This window comes from Oryctolagus cuniculus, chromosome 2, assembly GCF_964237555.1.
Source record: "Oryctolagus cuniculus chromosome 2, mOryCun1.1, whole genome shotgun sequence".
In the NCBI taxonomy this organism is placed as follows: domain Eukaryota; kingdom Metazoa; phylum Chordata; class Mammalia; order Lagomorpha; family Leporidae; genus Oryctolagus; species Oryctolagus cuniculus.
The window spans coordinates 33,546,423-33,567,024 of record NC_091433.1 but is presented as its reverse complement, the minus strand read 5'-3'; the positions used below and the strand labels follow the sequence as shown (position 1 = coordinate 33,567,024).

At 44.6% G+C, this 20,602-nt stretch overlaps 1 protein-coding gene across 2 annotated transcripts in view; it reads right to left on the bottom strand.

Moving 5' to 3' along the window:
* Window positions 1-16,504, bottom strand: part of UBE2K (ubiquitin conjugating enzyme E2 K) — a 57,637-nt gene extending 41,133 nt beyond the window's left edge. Inside the window, exon 1 of one of the 2 annotated variants that reach the window (XM_051842473.2) lies at window positions 16,330-16,504. Coding sequence is in view for 1 of the 2 variants with exons in the window: in XM_002709395.5 (XP_002709441.1) it covers window positions 16,330-16,392 (63 nt within the window). In the remaining variant the exon portion in view is untranslated. The remainder of the gene's footprint in view (window positions 1-16,329) is intronic. The other variant, XM_002709395.5, reaches the window with a different exon arrangement.
* Window positions 16,505-20,602: the final 4,098 nt, after the last annotated feature.

Sequence of the window (20,602 nt, the reverse complement as noted above, 5' to 3'; positions counted from 1 at the left end):
GAGGGAGAGAGAGAGAGAAAGGTCTTCCTTCCATTGGTTCACCCAACAAATGGCCGCTAGAGCCGGCACGCTGTGCTGATCCAAAGCCAGGAGCCAGGTGCTTCCTCCTGGTCTCCCATGCGGGTGCAGGGCCCAAGCACTTGGGCCATCCTCCACTGCCTTCCAGGGCCACAGCAGAGGATTAACCAAGTGAGCCATGGCGCCAGCACCCCATTAGTAAGTTTTACTGACTCTACCTTCAAAACGTATCACAGATACTTTGGCTTCTCTGCACCCCTACTGAGCTAAAGCTCCAAAATACAACCATTTCTTGTGTGGGTTCCCTAGAAAGGCTTCTCAAATGATCTTCCTGAGTTCATTCTTGTCCCTCTACCCTCTAAAAACAGAATGCCTAACCAACTTCCTTATTCCTTACTGATTCCTTACTGATTGGGGAACAAGGTGCTCTGTGGGGAGCAACTCAGACTGGACTAAGTTACTCGAATTAAGACTTATTCTATGCATCTGCTCTCCCACAATATGGCGCTGGGAGAGGAGGAAACAGCTTCTACACAGCTGCCTCCAATTCAACCAATAAACTGTAGGACCTGCTCCTGATTGGAGGAGAGCAGCGTACTCAGCGTGTGGGTAGCAGAGTTGGGATTGGTGGAAGAGGACTATAAAGGAGGAGAGAGACAACATGCACCAGGAACACCTGAGGAACACCTGAGCAGCCCCCGAGAGAGCCGGCCGGCGGTGTGCCGCTCCCCCACGGAAGTGGGGAAAGTGGCAGGGGGAACCGCCCTTCCACGGAGGTGGAAGGGTCGGTAGCCAACCCGGGAAGGGCCGAGCAGACAAAAGAACAGCGCAGGGTCCTGTGTCGTTCCTCCATGAAGAGGGGGAGCAACAGTGCTCAGCTTAAAGAAAAAAAAAAAAAGTCTTAAACTCCCTTAAAGCAAGAAGTGATTATAACAGTCTCCAAACAGGGTTTCTGAGAAAGCTTTGTAAAGGAGGCGAACTCAGCAGTTATGCATGCACCTATGTTTTTGTCCTTCTGAAAAGTGGAGTTTTGGTAGTAAAAGACAAAGATTACACCCCCTGAAAAATGGTAAACCGAAAGCTAGAAATAATCTACCCACACTGTAAAGCCCCCAACCAAGCAATCCTTTTAAAAAAAAAAAAAATCCTTTCAGATTTTCCGTTCCCATTTGTTTAAACCACTACTACTTTGTTTCTTTTGTCAGAGCCAAACTCATATCCTTTTTCCTTACATATTCATTCTCCACAGAGGAGATATAGTGGTCTTTAAAACACACACACACACACACACAAAATTGGGGCCAGCACTGCGGCATCTAAGCCTCCACCTATTGCACCGGCATCCCATTTGGAAGCTGATTTGAGTCCCAGCTGCTCCACTTCTGATCCAGCTCCCACAATGGCCAGGAACCATGAGCTACTTCTTTGTCTCCCACATGGATGCAGAAGCACTGGAAGATGGCCCAACTGCTCGGGCCTCTGCATCCATGTGGGAGACAAAGAAGTAGCTCATGGTTCCTGGCTTCAGATCAGCTCAGCTCTGGCCACTGCAGCCATTTGGGGAGTGAACCGGCGGATCAAAGACCTGTCGACTCTCCCTCTCTATAACTGTACCTCTCAAATAAATAAATAAAATCTTTAAACACACACACACAAATCTTGTCCTTTGCTTTAAACCCTTCAATGGCTTCAGAGTCACTTAAAATCCAATCACCTGTGATATGGCTCCTACCGACATCTCCAACTTCTTTTACCATTTCCCTTCCTTGCCCACAACACTCCAGCCACAATGTTTTGGCTGCTTAAACATAGCAAATTCATCCATATTTCAGGGTTTTTACATTACTCATTTCCTCTTAAAGTTCTTCTGGTAGAGACATAGCTATATCATTCAGATTCAGTTTAAGACTAAAAACCCAGGGAAGGCCTTTTCCAAACACTCATTCAAAAGTAACCAAGGGGCAATCATTTAGCCCATCAGTTTCAGTTGAGATGCCATTTAAAATACCAAGGTCCAATTATTAGAGTACCTGGGTTCAAAACCCAGTTCCTGCCAATGCAGACCCTGGGAAGCAGTGGTGATAACTAAAGTTGGCTGTCTCCCTGGTATCCATATGGGAGATCTAGATGGATTTCCAGGCTCCTTGTATCAGCCTTGCCCAGTTCTGGCTGTTGTTGTTTAGAAAGACAATCAGCAGAAGGGAACATACTCTTCCTGCCTGTCTCTCAAATAAACAAGTTTCAAAAACAAACTTATCTTTTAATTCCACTTTCCACACAAAAAAATTTTTCTTGAAAGGCACTGACAAAAAAAAATTCCGAAAGGCAGAGTGACCACAAAAAACATCATGCATCTACTGGTTCACTTCCCAAAGTGCTTGCAACATCTGAAGCTGGGATAGCCAAAAACTCCATCTGGGTTTCCCAAGCAGGCAGCAGAAACTCAAGTATCTGGGCCATCATCTGCTGCCTCCCACATGCATTAGCAGAAAGCTGAATCAGAAACAGCAATTGGACTAGACCTCAGGCACTCAGATATGGGATGTGGGCATCCCAAGTGGCAGCTTACCCTGCTATGCCACAATGTCTGCCCACAAACAATTAAAAAAATTATAGGAGCATGGGGCAGGTGTTTGGCACAACAGCTAAGACATCTCTTGGGATGCCCACATCCCATACCAGAGTGCCTAGTTTCAAGTCCCAGTTCTGCTTCCAATTACAGCTTCCTGATAATGTACACCCTGGAAGGCAGCACACAGCTTAAAAATTTGGGTTCCTTTCACCCATGGTGCAAAACCCAGATGGAATTCCAAGCTCCTGGCTTCAGCCTGGCACAGGCTTGTTTGTGGGCACCTGAGGTGTGGACCAGTTACTAGAAGGTCTCTTTCTGTGTGTCTCTCTACCTTTCAAACAAATATTTTTAAATTATAAACAAGTTTAAATAATTTGTAAATATATGTGCATATGTACATTTTTTTAATGAAAGGAAACACCAAAATTAAAACATTATCTCTAGGATGGGAGAGGGAGTAGGAGGTGGGCAGGAATGGGGATGGGAGGGCAGGAATGGGGATGGGAGGGCAGGAATGGGGGTAAGAACTGCTATATTGCTAAAGCTGTACATATGAAATTTGTATTCATTTAAATAAAAGCTTTCTTAAAAATTAAACCAAAAAAATTATCTCTTATGTTTGAAATATTTAAGTCAAAACAAAGCTTTCTAAAGAAAAGAATTATCTCTGGAATGGGAAATACAACTTATGGTTACTGTAATATAGTTCCTTAAGTTTTCAGAAATTTAATAAGCAAACGTTTGCTACTTTCACATTCAGAGAAACTGATTTTTTTTTAAAAGAGAAAAATTAAATGGTTCTCCAGTCTTCACTGTGAAATATTAGCTATGTATGTGCACATCGAGTTGTGCATCCTAATGTATAACCAAGTCAATTCTAATTTATCTTGCAAGTATCATTTTAAGGATTATTCCCAAGGAACTCTCTCCCTAAGGTTAGGTTACCCTACCCCCACAGCTCCCCTTACTTAAACTCAACAAAACACATAATTAGCTGCTCAACATGTCAGTGCCTTATTGAACGATTATTTACTCTGTAACAGAAAGGGCCATTTCTATTTTATTAACAACATAAGTGGCATTCAGTAAATACATGGTAAATAAAGGGGGGCAGGAATTAAACCACAAGGATAGAGATGATGTCATACATACTAAAGGGCTGCCCCTTGAGATTTTCAAAGGAAAAAACTACAAAATAAAGCAAAAAAGATTCCTTCCCCACCATCTTGCTTCTCAACTTTCAGCTTAGACATCCCATCATCCCAATTCAGGATTCAATTATATCTTCAAAATGTAAATGAAACAGAAATCCAACTTCCCCCAGAGACCAACTTTATCAACATACTCAACTTTTCCTAGTCCCAGAAGCAGGATAAAGAATTTTATTATCATGGTGGTTGGGTATGAGCTTCTAGAGCTTAAGAAAATCCTTAAACTCATTCAGGAAAACAAGTGCCTCCCGCTTACCAGGTAATGTTGTTAAGCAATGGAGAACAGAAGATCAGCAAGACAGGTCTCTGCCCTCAGTGACTCACGCTCACAGCTACTATGGACAGATGTGACACACCTAACAAAGTAAACACCTAAGGATATAACCAAAGTATGACCAAGCTCACTATAACCACCTAAAATTTCATCCAAACATCCAAGGACCCCTCAATTTACCACCCTCACATGTACACCAAAAATTCTTGCAGTTTCTGGCAAACTGCAAACAGTCAAATGTCTAATAGATGCACACACTGTACTATATTCTGTACAACAAAACCTGGGAATTACAGACTAAATTAAGAAAAGGGAAGCACAAAATGTTGTATTATCAGCTGCTGAAAAGCAACAGCATGAGACAATCTACAATTGTGTATGACAATCCCAAACAGGATAATTCCCTGCAAATAAACAAAAACACCCAGAGTCACTTGAGAGAAAAGACTACACATATTAGTCTTGCATTTGTTATCACTAGAAAAACCCATCAAACAAAGGCTGAAAGCAACAAAGCCTTGCCCTAAAGCTGTAAAACTAAAGAGCACTTTCAGCAGTAGCTCTAAAAAATTAGGTACTTAAGATTTTGTGGTTGTACTTCAAAATATTACGAAGCCTACCATATTCCAGGCACCCCAAAAGATGCTGAAGAGAAAACGATGAGTAGGAGACCTCAATGAGCTAAACAATCTATCAGGAGCAAAAGGACATATGTGTATTATAAATACTGTAATAAAAATTCTCTAACAAAGTCTGAGAGCCACATCCGAAAACAAACGTGAACTCCAGATTCAAGAAAGGCTTAACAGGGGTGGCATTTTAGAGCACGCAGATTTCAAAAGGCAAAGAAAGGAGGCAAGCTTATACCTGGTAGAGAGAACAATTAAATAGCAAGCACTTTAGTACTGCTGAAGGTTTGAGGGACAGTGACAGTCTGAAGTACAGGCAGGGATACAAGTTTGTATTTGAGCCTTGACAGGAAATAGGTCAGGAAAGGTAGGCTAAAACAACAGTATACAAGCTTTGTCTTCATGCAGTAGGAGTAGAGAACCTAAAGGAGAATGACATTCTAAAATCATATTTCAAAAGTTAAATCTAGTGGTATGATAGCCCAAGGCAGAAATATGGTGCAAACAAGCAAATTATTTTTAATATAAATAATCTGAGATATGAGAACCTGACCAAAAATCAGTGAGAAAATAAAGAACAGTAATAGAGCTCAAAAGAAAATCAGAAAAGAGCAGTATCAGAGCAACCAAAGAAGGGGAGGTTCTAAGGCAGAAATGGAAATGTGAAAGAACAGTGTACAAAATGGATGAACACTGAGAAGTAACTCTGTATTTGACACTTGGGAAGACACTGGCAATGTAATGCCTGAAGCAATGTTTCAGTATGATGTGGTAGAGACAGAAGCCTGAGTGCAGGTATAGAAGTTAAGGGACAAATTAACTTTTAAGAATCAAATATAGGCCCAGGAGTTGTGGCGCAGCAGGTATTGCTGTCTGCTGTCCCACTTCTGATCCAGCTCCCTGCTAATGGCCTGAGAAATGCAGCAGAAAGCGGCTCATGCTTGGGCCCGTCACCCACACGGGAGTCGCCGATGAAGTACCTGGCTTCGGACTGGTCCAGGGCTGGTCGTTATGGCCTTCTGGGCAGTGAACCAGCAGATGGAAGATCTTTCTCTGTAACTGACTTGAAATAAGTCTTTAAAAATAAACAAACAAGGCCCGGCTGCCGCTCACTAGGCTAATCCTCCGCCTGCGGCGCCAGCACCCCAGGTTCTAGTCCCAGTTGTTCCTCTCCCAGTCCAGCTCTCTGCTGTGGCCCGGGAAGGCAGTGGAGGATGGCCCAAGTGCTTGGGCCCTGCACACGCATGGGAGACCAGGAGAAGCACCTGGCTCCTGGCTTTGGATCAGTGCAGCACGCTGGATGTAGCAGCCATTTAAGGGGTGAACCAATGGAAGGAAGACCTTTCTCTCTAACTCTGCCTGTCAAAAAAATAAATTAATTAATTAAACAAAAAAGGAATCAAATACAAGAGATCATCTTTATGAAAAACAAAGAACAAAAGGATTTTCATTAAAAAAAAAATACAAAACGCATACCAAGTAGAAAAAGACAGCAAAGTTTCACTACTTTTAAAAATTGGGGTGGTGGGAAGCATTGTGGCGCAGTGGGTTAAGCCGTGGCCTGCAGCACTAGCATCCCATAAAGGTGCCAGTTCAAGTCCCAGCTGCTCCTCTTCCTACCCAGTTCCCTGCTAACCCATGCGGCAGACCCAGAAGAAGCTTCTGGATCCCAGCTTCAGCCTGGTCCAGCCTTGGTCTTTGTGGTCACTTGGGGAGTGAACCAGTGAATGCAAGACATCTCTTTCTCCTCTCTAACTCTGCCTTTCAAATACATTTTTTAAAAAATTCTTTCTCTGGTGGCAGACATTTAGCCTAGAAATTAAGACACCCATAAACCCACATGAAAGTACCTGGGTTTGACTCCTATCTCCAGCTCCTGATCCCAGCCTCTTGCTAATAACAATAAGGCAGATCCTGAGAGGCAACAATGATGACCGAAGCAACAGAATTCCTGCCATCTACATGGGAGACCTGGCCTGAGTTTCAGCTCCAACCTCCAGCTCCAGCTCCAGACAATGCAGGCATCTGGGGAATGAACCAGTAAATGGGTGTGCCTGCTTGCTCTCTCATCTCCATGCCTCTCACATGTACCAACTTAAAATTTTTTTTTTCTCTAGGACAAAAGGTAAGACAAAACCAAGTCAAACAGGGGCAGGTGTTGTGGCTTAGAGGGTTAACTGCTGCCTGCAACACCAGCATCTCATTTTCCAGCTGCTCCACTTCTGATACAACTCCCTGCTAATGTACCAAGGAAAACAGTGGAGGATGGTCCAAGTGCTTGGGCCCCTGCACCCACATGGGAGACTGGGAAGAAGCTCCTGGCTCTTGGGTTTGGCACGGTCCAGCCCCAGCCACTGCAGCCATTTGGGGAGTGAGCCAGTGGAGGGAAGCTCTCTCACTTACTCACTCTCATTCTCTAATTCTAGCCTTCAAATAACAAATCTTTCTTTAAAAAAATAAAAAGTTACAGTTCTTAAAAAGTGAAATGTGTGACTCATAAAGGTACAAATAATATATGACAGAATATTCAAAATCACAGAATCAGAAAGCACAATAGTGGGGCTGGTGTTACGGCACAGTGGGTTAAGCCACCTGCAACACTGGTATTCCATATCAGAGTACCAGTTCAAGTTCTAGCTGTTTTGCCTCTTATCTAGCTCCCTGCTAATGCACCAGAGAAGGCAGTGGAAAATAGTCAAAGTGCCTGGGCCCCTGCCACCCAAATGGGAAACTCGGATGGAGTTCCCTCCTGGCTTTGGCTTGGCCCACCCTTCGCCACTGCGGCCATTTACAGGGCGAACTAGCGGTTGGAAGACTTACTACTCTTTCTCTCTTTGACTGTCATTCAAATAAATAAGTAAATCTGCAATGGAAAAAAACAGACAAAAGAAAATACAATGGTGATTGGCAGGGGCTGGGTAGAAGGAGTAATAAACAGTTTTAATTAGAAGAATTTCAATTTGGAAGATGAAAAGAGTTCTAGAGAACAGTGGCAATGACAGTACAACAATCTAAATATACTTAATGTCACTGAACTGAAGGCTAAAAAATGGTTAAATAGGTAAATTTTAAGTTATGTATTTTCACAATTTCTTTTAAAAAAGTATAAAAAAAGGACAAAATTTAAAAATCAAGACAAATAATAAAAGACAAAATTGTAAATACATGAAGAATACCTACCAAAAAAACTCCCTTTTAAGAGGTAAATAATGGGCCGGCACCGCGGCTCACTTAGGCTAATCCTCTGCCTAGCGGCGCCGGCACACCGGGTTCTAGTCCCGGTCGGGGCGCCGGATTCTGTCCCGGTTGCCCCTCTTCTAGGCCAGCCCTCTGCTGTGGCCAGGGAGTGCAGTGGAGGATGGCCCAGGTGCTTGGGCCCTGCACCCCATGGGAGACCAGGAAAAGCACCTGGCTCCTGGCTCCTGGCTCCTGCCATCGGATCAGCGCGGTGCGCCGGCCGCAGCGCGCCAACCGCAGCGGCCATTGGAGGGTGAACCAACGGCAAAGGAAGACCTTTCTCTCTGTCTCTCTCTCACTGTCCACTCTGCCTGTCAAAAAAAAAAAAAAAAAAAGAGGTAAATAATGTAAACACAGGGGTGCATGATTGGCTCAGCAGTTGTTGGCACTTGGGATACCTGCATTCCACATCAGAGTGCCTGGTTTGAGTCCCAGCTACACCACTTCTGATCCAGCTTCCTGCTTACACACACCCCAGGGAGGCAGCAGATGATGGTTCAAGTACTCGGGTCCCTGCCACCCACATGGGCAACCCATATGGAGTTCCAAGCTCCTGGCTTCAGCCTGGCCCAGTTGTGACTGTGGCAGGCATTTGGGGGAGTGAACCAGCAGATGGAAGATTGCTCTCTGTTTCTCCCTCTGTTACTCTGCCTTTCAAATAAAATCTTTAAAAAAACATAGTAATTTGTATCTAAAAAAAATATGAATGGAGAGGACAAACACTAACTTAAACATAGTGGTTACTCCTAAGAACAAAGAATAAGAGAAAAGCTATAAAGTAATTTCACCTGTATATTCTGTTTTATTCAAGAAGGAGGGGGGCTAGCGCTGTGGTGTAGCGGATTAAACCACCACAGGCAGTGCCAGCATCCCATGTGGGTGCCAGTTTGAGATCCGGCTGCTCCATTTCCCATCCAGCTCTCTGCTATGGCCTGGAATAGCAGTAGAAGATGGCCCAAGTCCTTGGGCCCCTGCACCCACATGGGAGACCTGGAAAAAGCTCTTGGCTCCTGGCTTCAGATCGACACAGCTCCAGCCATTGCGGTCAACTGGGGAGTGACACAGCAGAAGGAAAACCTCTCTCTCTCTCTCTTTAACTCTTTCAAATAAATAAATCTTTAAAAAAAAAAAAAAAAGTATGAGAAGGCTAACATTTGTTCAATAGGGACTTCAGATATAAAATGTTCATACATTATTTTCTAAAAATTAAAGTTCAAAATAGTTCATGGATTTAAAAAAAATCTTTAGGAGTGAGTGTTTAGCCTAATCATGAAGAAACCTACATTCCACATCTGAGAGCCTGGGTTTGGCTCTGGCTCCTGACTCTAGAGTTTCTTGCCAATGCAGACCATAGGAAGCAGCAGCAATGGTTCAAATATTTGTGTGCCTGCCTCCTGGATCCTGCCACATCCTAATCATTGCAGGCATTTGGGGACTGAATTAGCTCATCAGTGAATCAGTGCACTCTGTGCCTTGCAAATTAAAAAAAAAAAAATTATTTTAAAAATAATAGGGGGCCGGCGCCGTGGCTCACTAGGCTAATCCTCCGCCTTGCGGCTCCGGCACACTGGGTTCTAGTCCCAGTCGGGGCGCCGCATTCTGTCCCAGTTGCCCCTCTTCCAGGCCAGCTCTCTGCTGTGGCCAGGGAGTGCAGTGGAGGATGGCCCAAGTGCTTGGACCCTGCACCCCATGGGAGACCAGGAGAAGTACCTGGCTCCTGCCTTCGGATCAGTGTGGTGCGCCGGCCGCAGCGACCATTGGAGGGTGAACCAATGGCAAAGGAAGACCTTTCTCTCTGCCTGTCAATAATAATAATAATAATAATAATAATAGGTAGGGGGCCGGCACTTTGGCGCAGCAGGTAAAGCCACTGCTTGCAGTACCATAATCCCATATGGGCACCAGTTCGAGTCCCAGCTGCTCCACTTCTGATCCAGATCCCTGCTAATGCACCTGGGAAAGCAGCAGAAGATGGCCTAAGTCCTTGGGCCCCTGCACCCACATGGGAGACCCAGAAGAAGCTCCTGGCTCTGGATCAGCACTGCTCCAGCCATTGTGGTAAACTGGGGAGTTAACCAGCAGATGAAGACCTTTCTCTCTCTCTCTGCCTCTCCTTCTCTCTGTGTAACTATGACTTTCAAATAAATAAATAAATAAATATTTTAAAAAGAAAATATAGCCCCCATTTATTCCTTTGCATTCTTACTTGTCCACAGCCCCATAGGTTGTTTGCACACAAAGAAACACTATGAGAAGTAATACTGCCCTCATCTTAAATCTTTTCTTGAGGCAAACTGACATAAAGCAGTAACAAAACTATTTAGATAAACCTTTATGATCCAAGAATAGTAAGTAGAATATAAAAATACAGTTGGTTCTGACATCTAACAGCTACCCATCTATTGTTTAATATACACCAAGCATTGTTCCAAGTACAAGACTCCTTTGACCTTCCCGCACTGTTATAGATTAAAAATGGGGGTGGCACATTGGAGTAAGCTACTGCTTGCAATGCCAGCATCTCATATTAGAGTAGCAGTTGAAGAGTCTTGGCTGCTCTGCTTCTTATCCAACTTCCTGCTAACATGCTGGGAAGGCAGAAGATGGCTCAAGGGCTTGAGCCCCTTGCCACCCTTGTGGGAGACCCACATGGAGATCTTGGTACCTGGGTTTGGCCTGGCCCAGACCCTGCTATTGCAGCCATTTGGGGAGTGAACCACTAGGTGGAAGATCTCTTTCTGTCTCTGTCATCCTCCCTTCCAATTAAATCAATAAATCTTTTCTAAAAAATTGACCTTGTAGATGAGTCATGTGGCCTACATGTAAGGTTTTTTTCAACTAAAATTTAATGCATTTTAGTACATTTTCTAACATACAATTACTATATTCTGTTAACAAAAAAGCCTGAAAGGCATCTTGTGAAAGTCTTCAAAATTAAAATAACCACACAGTAAATATTTTTATGACCATTCTTTTTGGCAAACATACTCCAAACTCATCTATGCTATCAGAAGTCAGGAAAGTAACGGGAAAGGGAGGTTTCCTACTGTGCTGATAACTTGATTTGGGTGCTAGTTATACTTTATTATATGTACTATTTTCTTTGTTATAAAAAAGGGCAACTTTTTCCAAAGACAATGAAAAACAGAATTGTGATCCGACTCCACAACTATGCTGAGTATATAACAGCTGTTCTACCTTTCTGTTCTAAATATGTAAATGTGCTCCTAATTTTATCCATAATCTCTACGCTCCCTAGCTTCAACTCAGGTGACTACACACAACATTCCCACATTCTTGTAATTCCTTTGTAACTCTCTCCTAAAATTTAAGGTTAGTCTTAACTTTCCCTCAGAGTACAGGTCAAGAATCTCCCTCACTCAGAACTACCATAGCATTTAGTCTATGCACCCAACATTATTATCTATTCTTCATCTGCCCTACCTCCCCAATCAGGTAAGAATTTGGGGGAGGCGGGGGGATGCTGGGGCCAGTGCTGTGGCATAATGGGTTAAGCATCTACTTGTGGTCCGACATCCCATATAAGCACCAGTTCCAGTCCCGGATGCTCCATTTCCAATCCAGCTCCCTGCTGATGGCCTGGAAAACAGAAGATGGCCCAAGTGCTTGAGCCCCTGCACCCAGGTGAGAGATCCAGAAAAAGCTCCTGGCTCAGGGCTTTTGATCACCCAACTCCAACTGTTGCAGCCATCTGGGAAGTGAACCAATGGAAGACCTCTCTGTCTCTCCCTCTTTGTAACTCTGCCTCTCAAGCAAATAAATCTAAAGGGGGGGGGGGGGGGGCAGCGCTGTGGCATAGCAGGTAAAGCCCCCAACCTGCAGTGCTAACATCCTATATGGACGCTGATTCGAGTTCTGGCTGTTCCACTTCCAATCACCCTCTGCTATGGCCTGGGAAATCAGTAGAAAATGGCCCAAGTCCTTGGGCCCTTGCACCCACGTGGGAAGACCCAAAGGAAGCTCCTGGCTTCAGATGGGCACAGCTCCAGCAGGCCAACTGGGGAGTGAACCATCAGATGGAAGACCTCTCTCACTCCCTTCCCTGCTCCCTCTCCCGGCCCCGCCTCTCCTTTTATGTGTAACTCTTTCAAATAAATGAATAAATCTTTACAAAAAAATAAAATTGGGGGGCTGTAATCAGTATGTTCACTGGGAAATACAAGCATACCTTTTTTACAAAGGTGTGACTTAACAGTGGAGCCCAGATGTATCTAAATCTATGTCCAAAGGACAAAGACAAAAATCATTTTAGGGATGGGCACTGTAGCTCTGTTAGTTAACTGCTTGCAATGCCCACATCCCATGTCTAAGTACCAGTTACTCCACTCTCAATCCAGCTTCCTGATAATACATCCTGAGAGGCAACAGATGATAGCCCTTGCAAGTACTTGGGTTGCTGCCACTCATGCGGAAGACCCAGATGGGAGTTCCTGCCTCCTCGCTTTGGCCTGGCCCAACCTTGGCAATTGTGGCCATTTGAGGAATGAACCAAGGGGTAGAAGATTTCTATCACTCTCCCTTTCAAATAAATAAACCTTTTTTTAAAAAAATAAACCAGTCTTCAGAAATCAAGACTTTCTTCTAGAGATTTGCAACTACTTCTATACAGAATAACCTAGATCAAGCTAGATCAAACAATTTGTAAAATTTAAAATGTACAAAAATTGGCCGGCACCGCAGCTCAATAGGCTAATCCTCTACCTAACGGCGCCGGCACACCGAGTTCTACTCCTGGTCAGGGTGCAGGATTCTTTCCCGGTTGCCGCTCTTCCAGGCCAACTCTCTGCTGTGGCCCGGGAAGGCAGTGGAGGATGGCCCAAGTACTTGGGCCCTGCACCCCATAGGAGACCAGGAGAAGCACATGGCTCCTGCCTAGGGATCAGCACGGTGCGCCGGCCGCAGCGCGCCAGCCGTGGCGGCCATTGGAGGACGAACCCAATGGCAAAAGGAAGACCTTTCTCTCTCTCTCTCTCTATCCACTCTGCCTGTCAAAAAATAAAAATAAAAAACAATAAAATGTACAAAAGTTTGTTTTAACCCTGAAATAAAATATACAAAAGTGTTTTTCATGAAATCAATTTGTTTCTGCCATAGGTTTAAGCATTCTCTAGGAAACTATTAAAAACATTACCAACATGCAGCTACAATGTGAAAAAACTACAGACACCATTTAGCATAAAAACAAGAGTAGATGCATTCAATTGAGAGCTTTTAATTCACAAAAGCTCCAAAGCTTAAAAACTTTTACGTTAATTAGAGGTAACACTTATTTCAGTGAGTTTAAACTAACAAATTAGGTTGCGTTTAAATCCTTTAACTAGCAATGCAAACCCAGCTCAATTATTTTAAATAATTAATAGCATGCCTATCTTCACAAGCCATGACAATGTGGTACAACACAAACACAAGCAGACCTAGATCCAAATCCCAAAGCTGTATGTTCGCAAATAATTTTACTTCTCCTGGATCTCAATTTTCTCATCTCAGAAATCTAAATTCAAAGATTTGTGTTTAAGAATTAACAACAGTGTATAAGCAAATGGCTACAAATGGCAGCTGTTAATACCAGTAATAATTGACGGTAAATAATACAACTTTTGAATAAAATAGAATGGTTTTATAACATCACAATCAACAATTCACCTAATCATCTCAACAACTGAACTCATAACTACAAAATGCACCAATCCAGACAACTTTGAATTATTACCTAAAACTCAATTTTAGAAAATAGTTTCCAACAGCTACAAGATGGATTTCTAACACTGTCCTAAGGAAAACAGGCTTAGATGGTGCCTTTATGTATTTTATTTAGTCTGAACAGATCTCTTCATACCCTATACACCCAACCCCCCTACACAAAAGAAGCTACTTTTACCAATTTCTCATGATGCTTTCACCTGCACAAATACATATTCTAATAGTTGTGTATAACCTCTTGTGACATTAGCTATCTTCACAAAGACACAAAAGGGCTCCCCAAAAAAGGGGGGGTCTTTAAATCAACCACTAGTTTTAGTAAACACAAGAACAGGAAATAAACTTCAGTAAACCAGAGATTCACATAACGTGACATGACGAAATAACTTATTACTGATCGGCCATTCAAAATACTGCATTTATACCCTTACAAAGAACACCAGTCCTTCAATAAGCTGAAAATAATCAACATAATCTACTTATATAACTGGGCCCACTAAAATATTGATGAAAATAAAGCTGTTTATTAGTTATATTTATTTCAAGATTAAACTGCTTGACCTTAACTAAAGGTTCTTCGCAACTCACTTTCTCCGAAGCAGTTTCCTTCCAGATTTATAAAGGTACTTTAAAAATAATTTTGTTTGTATTTCCTGCTTGCTTTCTCTAAAATACTATGACACTTTTAAAAGTAAGGCTCTAGTAGCCCTTACATTTAAAAAAAAAAAAAAAGATTATTTTAACAATATGCACTTCTAGGGTAATACAAGTATTTCTGGTAATCCTCAACTTAAGTCCTTAAGAATACAATGATAAAGTCACCTCACATAAAGCAAAAAGATCACGTGAATTACCTGAAGCAGTAACTTACCACTTTTAAATAATACAAAAAAAAAAAAAAAACACCACAACTATTAGTTCATTAAGTTTCAGGCTTGTACACCCTTATTATAAAGGAAATGTTTTAGGATGTTAGCAACAATATTAGCCGCAATTCTTCATTAGGAATATATACATCAACTACCCTGGAATACATCTTTCTTATCATTACTAAATAGAAAGTTAGTACCACTGTTTCACTGCACACTCTCCAGACATTAATGACTCTATTCTGCATTGTACCACAAAAAATACAAAGTCATCCTTCCATTCAGAGTTTTGGCATATGAACGAACACAAAGGTCAGAGTTCATACACATGCTCTGTAGAGCTGATCATGACTTACGTACTACTATAGTCAATAGATCTGCTAGTATTTGTCATTTTTGAATTTTATAATGATTTTCTCCACATCTGATGTATGGAAAGATGAAATCACAGTAGATTCAATGACACAAATAAAGCTTAAGTGCTATTAGACTATGTCAATTACTCATCACATCCTGGGAAGGCTGAGTGTCACAAATCTTTATTGACATTATCAAAGCAACAATTAGAAAAGACACAAATAGCAATGATATATTCAATAATGACATGGGTGTGGATCTCGAAAATAGTAATTTTCAGTAGTTATGACAAACTGTACTGACACTTGCAGAGTTTCGAGTCAGAATTACTAGGACATTTTAAATACCTTACATAAGTAAATGTGGTCAGAAGTAAGGCATCTAAATTCTGCAGGACTCAACGGCAGAAAAAGACAATTTAAAAATAAAGAATATGCTATGTCAAGAGATGTATATTGAGTTAAACCTACTCAATTAAGAGACAACAATGTATTAACAGGGTGAAATCCTTTGTTTTTAATGGGTCTATTTTTAAAAGACACAAGTTTTAACCATGAGGGACATCATAATGGAGTTTCATGGCCCAACACGAGTCACAGAGGCATTGTCTTGAGACAGTCTGATATGTAACCTGTAAATAATGTTCTCAAATAAGCTACTCATTCACTATTTTTTCCTTAGCTAAAAATATGTAAATATCTTTAATACACTACCTAGCCTCTGCCCCGTTAAAAAGCACTAGATGTCAATAAAGAGGCCTAGGAACTGGGGGGCACGTGGAAAGGAGATAAAGATCTCATTTGGAATTAATTCCCTATCTCAGGTGAAAATTCCTTTATCCCATCCCCCAAACAAGCTAGTATCCCATTATGCCTTTCCTGTCTCCCCACGCCTAACTAGGAGGGAATACCTCTGCATGTCCTTCTCCTTCCCCCAGCACCTCAGGGCTCTCATCGCTCCTCGCCTTCGGAACGGACAGCAAAGGCCTAACAGGCAACAACCCCAAGACCCTTCAGAGTGTGGGCCTTGGAGCAGCGCTGCTCTCCGGATCCAGTTACCACCTTTCCCCTTCCCCCAACCCACTTCCCGGGTTTTCTCAGGCCCGGCCTTGCTGCCTTCCCACACCCCACAGCCACACTTCCAGCTGCTGCCACCGCCTCGAGGCTCGGGAGAGAGAGCTCGTACCCCGCCGCGGAGTGCACCCCTCTTCATCCGCCCCCCCCCAAACCGTACTCCTCCCCAGACCACCCGCCCGCGAGCCGTCCACCCCAGGGCCCTAGAAGGGAGGGGAAGGCGGCGGGAGGAGGAGGGGGAGACGGCCGCTTCCCCACAGGCAAAAGGGCGGCCGCGGGGAGGGCCACCGGGGATATCGGGGTCGCCGCTGGGAGGGCCCGCCCGCCCTGGGCCTTGGTGGGGGAATGTCCGGGAGTTCATTTCTGACCTCCTCGCTCTTCAGCACCTCCTTGAACTCCCGCTTGATTCGCTGCACCGCGATGTTGGCCATGTCTCCGCCCGCAGCTGATTCGTACCCGCCTCCTCCGCCACCGCTACGACCACCGCCACCGCCGCCACCTCTTCCTCCACCGCCTCCTCCCTCGGAGATTCAGATCCCAGCACACGAACACCGCCGCTGCCACCCCGGCCGCCGGGCTCTGCTCTGTGGAATCACCTCCGCGCCCGGCCACCAAAATGGCGCCGGACCCGCGCATGCGCACGACACCGACCCGGCCGGGCGGCGCAGCCGCTCCCGTTGTAGCCCCATACGCCTCAGCCACGAGCCCGCGCCGCGCCGCGCGTCTCAGCCGGAGCTGCGGACGCGTGACTCCGCCCTGCCGGCGTCTGGGGCCGGGCGGGTGCGGCTTCCGCGCTGGCCATCCCTGCCTCGGCCTCTCGGATTCGCCGCTGCGCCCCTGCTTCCCCCCACCCGCGCCTCGCTTGGACGACCCCCAGTGTGGTACTGGCGGGGCTGCCGGCCCCTGGCCTCTGCATGGAGGCCCGAGCCCGGCTGAGGGCTTCCTGCGGCCCCACGCGGCCTGAGCGTCGCCCTGACTCAGCCGGATCCGGGCTGCGTGTGCCCGCCGAGTCTGTGTGAAAGCGCGGCCCCGGTCGGCCCAGGGTCGGTTAGGACAGCCCCAGAAAAGCCACCGCGGTGGCTTGGGTTTTTTTGCTGGTTTTTTTTTTTTTTTTATGGTTTTTTTCTTTGTGGGGGGGAGAGGAGGGCAGAGCATGACTGCCACTCTTAACAATGATCATCTGAGGGACTACCCGTCATTAAACTCAGGGCGGCTATTGTTGGAGCCCATTGCTTCTATTTGAGATAGGTTTCCCCTGGAAAGATCTGAAGTGGGTTTAGAAACCAGATACTGACCGCTAATCTGTGGAACTAAAACCTTGGTTTTCAAACTTGAGTGTTCATCAAAACCCCTGGAAGTTTTTTTCTTTTCTTCTTTTTTTTTTTTAATCGTATTGGTGAGCCTCGTCTTTAGAATGTAGGCTGGGGCCGACGCCGCGGCTCACTAGGCTAATCCTCCACCTTGCGGCGCCGGCACACCGGGTTCTAGTCCCGGTCGGGACGCCGGATTCTGTCCCGGTTGCCCCTCTTCTAGGCCAGCCCTCTGCTGTGGCCAGGGAGTGCAGTGGAGGATGGCCCAAGTACTTGGGCCCTGCACCCCATGGGAGACCAGGAAAAGCACCTGGCTCCTGGCTCCTGCCACCGGATCAGCGCGGTGCGCCGGCCGCAGCGCGCCGGCCGCGGCGGCCATTGGAGGGTGAACCAACGGCAAAGGAAGACCTTTCTCTCTGTCTCTCTCTCTCACTGTCCACTCTGCCTGTCAAAAAAAAAAAAAAAAGAATGTAGGCTGGGCCTAAGGAGGTGCCTAACAAACTCCCTGCCTCTGCTGCTGCTGCTGACGATGAACCACTGGGCCAGGCTTGTGGAAGTCTACGCATTAAGGTGAACACTGGCCAACAGAAGCTCCTTACAGGGATGGTGTTGGGGCCTAGAGCCTGCTAAGGTGGCTGGCGCTAGTAGGCACTCAATCAATATTGAATGTGTAAAAAAAGGAAAATGGTGGAGGTGGATACTCTGTTTGAAAAGCTATTTGACATGGTCGACAGCGCTTGCAGTAAATAAGACGGTTTTGACACCAAGGACTCTTATGAGTAGAACTTTTGGAATGGGGATTAAAGGTCGTAATCACATAACCCAATCAGCAAAATGTCCTATTGCAAAAATACGGCAGCCACATGAATTTAGCAAAAATAACGACAATTGTGGCAGCCAAAAAGGAAGTAGCCGTTGGACATGAATAGTTCGGCAGAGGCACATGGCAAAAGGGAATTTCTTGAATTCCTGCCCCAAAAAGCAAGAGCAGATTTTCTTATTACAATTTTCTCCCCTGCCTGCTCTTTTGGCCAGCTTTGGTTTCCTCGTCTGTGAAATAAGAAAGCTAGAGTTAACGATCTCTTTCAAGTTTTAGAAGTTCAGAGTTACAAGGATCCTCTCAAAACATTTCCTAAGTGGACTAACGTAGACGATTAAAAAAAAAAAAAAAAAAAAAAAAAAACAACCTTCTAGCAGAGCCCCCTAGCGGTCCTACGAGGAGTCAACTATATACTGTACGTAGGTCACGATACAGTGGAGTATTGGCATAATGTAAGTCATGCAATGCTATGTTCCAGTACATTTAAAGCAAATTAAGGTATCCAAATTTTTTAAGCATTTTCCATTTTTACCACTCATTAATTCCCCAGTCCAGCTCTTAGAACTTTAAAGGAACTTAAAATACTCAAATCACAGGTGGGCCATTTAGATGGATTTAGTCATTTCTTTGAGGATGTGAGGTTTGGTAACTTTTAAAGGTGCATAATCCTTAACAGTTCCACTTCTATGAATTCATTCTGTAGTCCTTCCATATAGACAACTACGTATTAGTTGATAAAAAACAATCATCAAGATACCTTTGAAGTGAAAAAAGCCCCATGGTAATGTGGCATCCTGGATTGGATTCTAGAACTGAAAGCACAGAACTAGTGAAGTATGAGTGAATTGTATCAGTTAGTAATAATGTAGTGGTATTAATTTATTAGCTTTGATTTGGCACTATAGTTATGTAAGATGTGAACAGTACTAGAAGCTGAATAAGCAGTATATAAGAATCTCCATACTATCTTTGTATCTTTTCTGTAAATTATTCCAAAAGAAAAAGCTTACATTTAAAAAAGCACAATGCATTCCTTATTGTGTATAATATACTACTCTGTGTGTGATAGGTCAAAGGAACATGCTGTTGTATATAATGCTTATGAGTCCATAAAATATCCATGGAAAAATCTGTAAGAAACTGACAATAATAAGCACTTTGGGGGAAGCAAAATGGGAGGCTTTTCACCAAGTATCCTGTTGTATACTTCACCTATTTGAAAAAAATTTTTTTTTTAGAGGAAAGGTTTATTGGGTGGAGGAAGCCTGACAGGATGGGGGAGAGGCTGAGAGAGTAAGAGAGAGCACATGTATGGGGAACAGGTCCTGCTATACCTTTGCCGGCTAAGCAGGGAAATAGGAGCAGTGAATCCCATTAGGGTGGAGGTGGAACGCACACTTGTGGTTGGGCCATCTGGTCACCTGGCAGCAGAGGCTAGAGCCTAGGACGGTGTCTGGGACATAAATCACGCCACAGACAAGGCTGCGCAATTTTACTTACATTCGCCTCTTTTGTTTTTTATAAAGCAAGTGCTGTATGGGATTACATTGGCCCAGAAGTCCAGGATGGATGGAGGAATGATGATCTGTCTTTGGAACTACTTCCTGCTGGCATGGGGCGATGTCTCAAGCCTCGATCTCGTAGGTGGGGAGCCGAGTATATCCCTGTAGCAGCATTTGGTTGACCGCCTGGTTGGTGAAGGCTTTGCTTTTTTTCCATTATCACCTCCTCTAAACACTCAGGAATTTGAAAGGCCGGCGTGTGGGTGGAGATCACAAAGTGTTCAGTAGTGTGGAAGGAGGTCCAGGGGTGTGCTTTGTGGCTGGCCAGGGTACAGGATCCCAGAGTACCTCAAATCCCTGAGGGGAGTGCAAGGTCGATGAGAGAGCCTGGATCTGAGTCACAGCACTAATGTAAAGCCACCACAAAACACACCAAACACTGGAGTTAAGGGAAAGGTTTATTGTCGGGTGGGAGAAGCCCAACGGGCCGGGGGAGAGGGTGAGAAAGTAAGAGAATGAAAAATAAATTTTTAAAAATGAATTTCCAGGCCAGTGCCACGACTCACTAGGCTAATCCTCCGCCTGCAGCACCGGCACCCCGGGTTCTAGTTCCAGTCGGGGTGCCAGATTCTGTCCCCATTGCTCCTCTTCCAGTCCAGCTCTCTGCTGTGGCCCGGGAGTGCAGTGGAGGATGGCCCAAGTGCTTGGGCCCTGTACCTGCATGGGAGACCAGGAGAAGCACCTGGCTCCTGGCTTCAGATCAACTCGGTGCGCCAGCTGTAGCGCGCTGGCCGCAGCGGCCACTGGAGGGTGAACCAACAGAAAAAGGAAGACCTTTCTTTCTGTCTCTCTGTCTCACTGTCCACTCTGCCTGTCAAAAAAAAAAAAAAATGAATTTCTAATCATGCAGATCATAAGATCTTCACTATCATGATCTAGTTCTGATTATTTTCATTAACTAATTAGTGTATATTTATTGAATGCCCTGGAGGCATGTCTGAACAAGAGA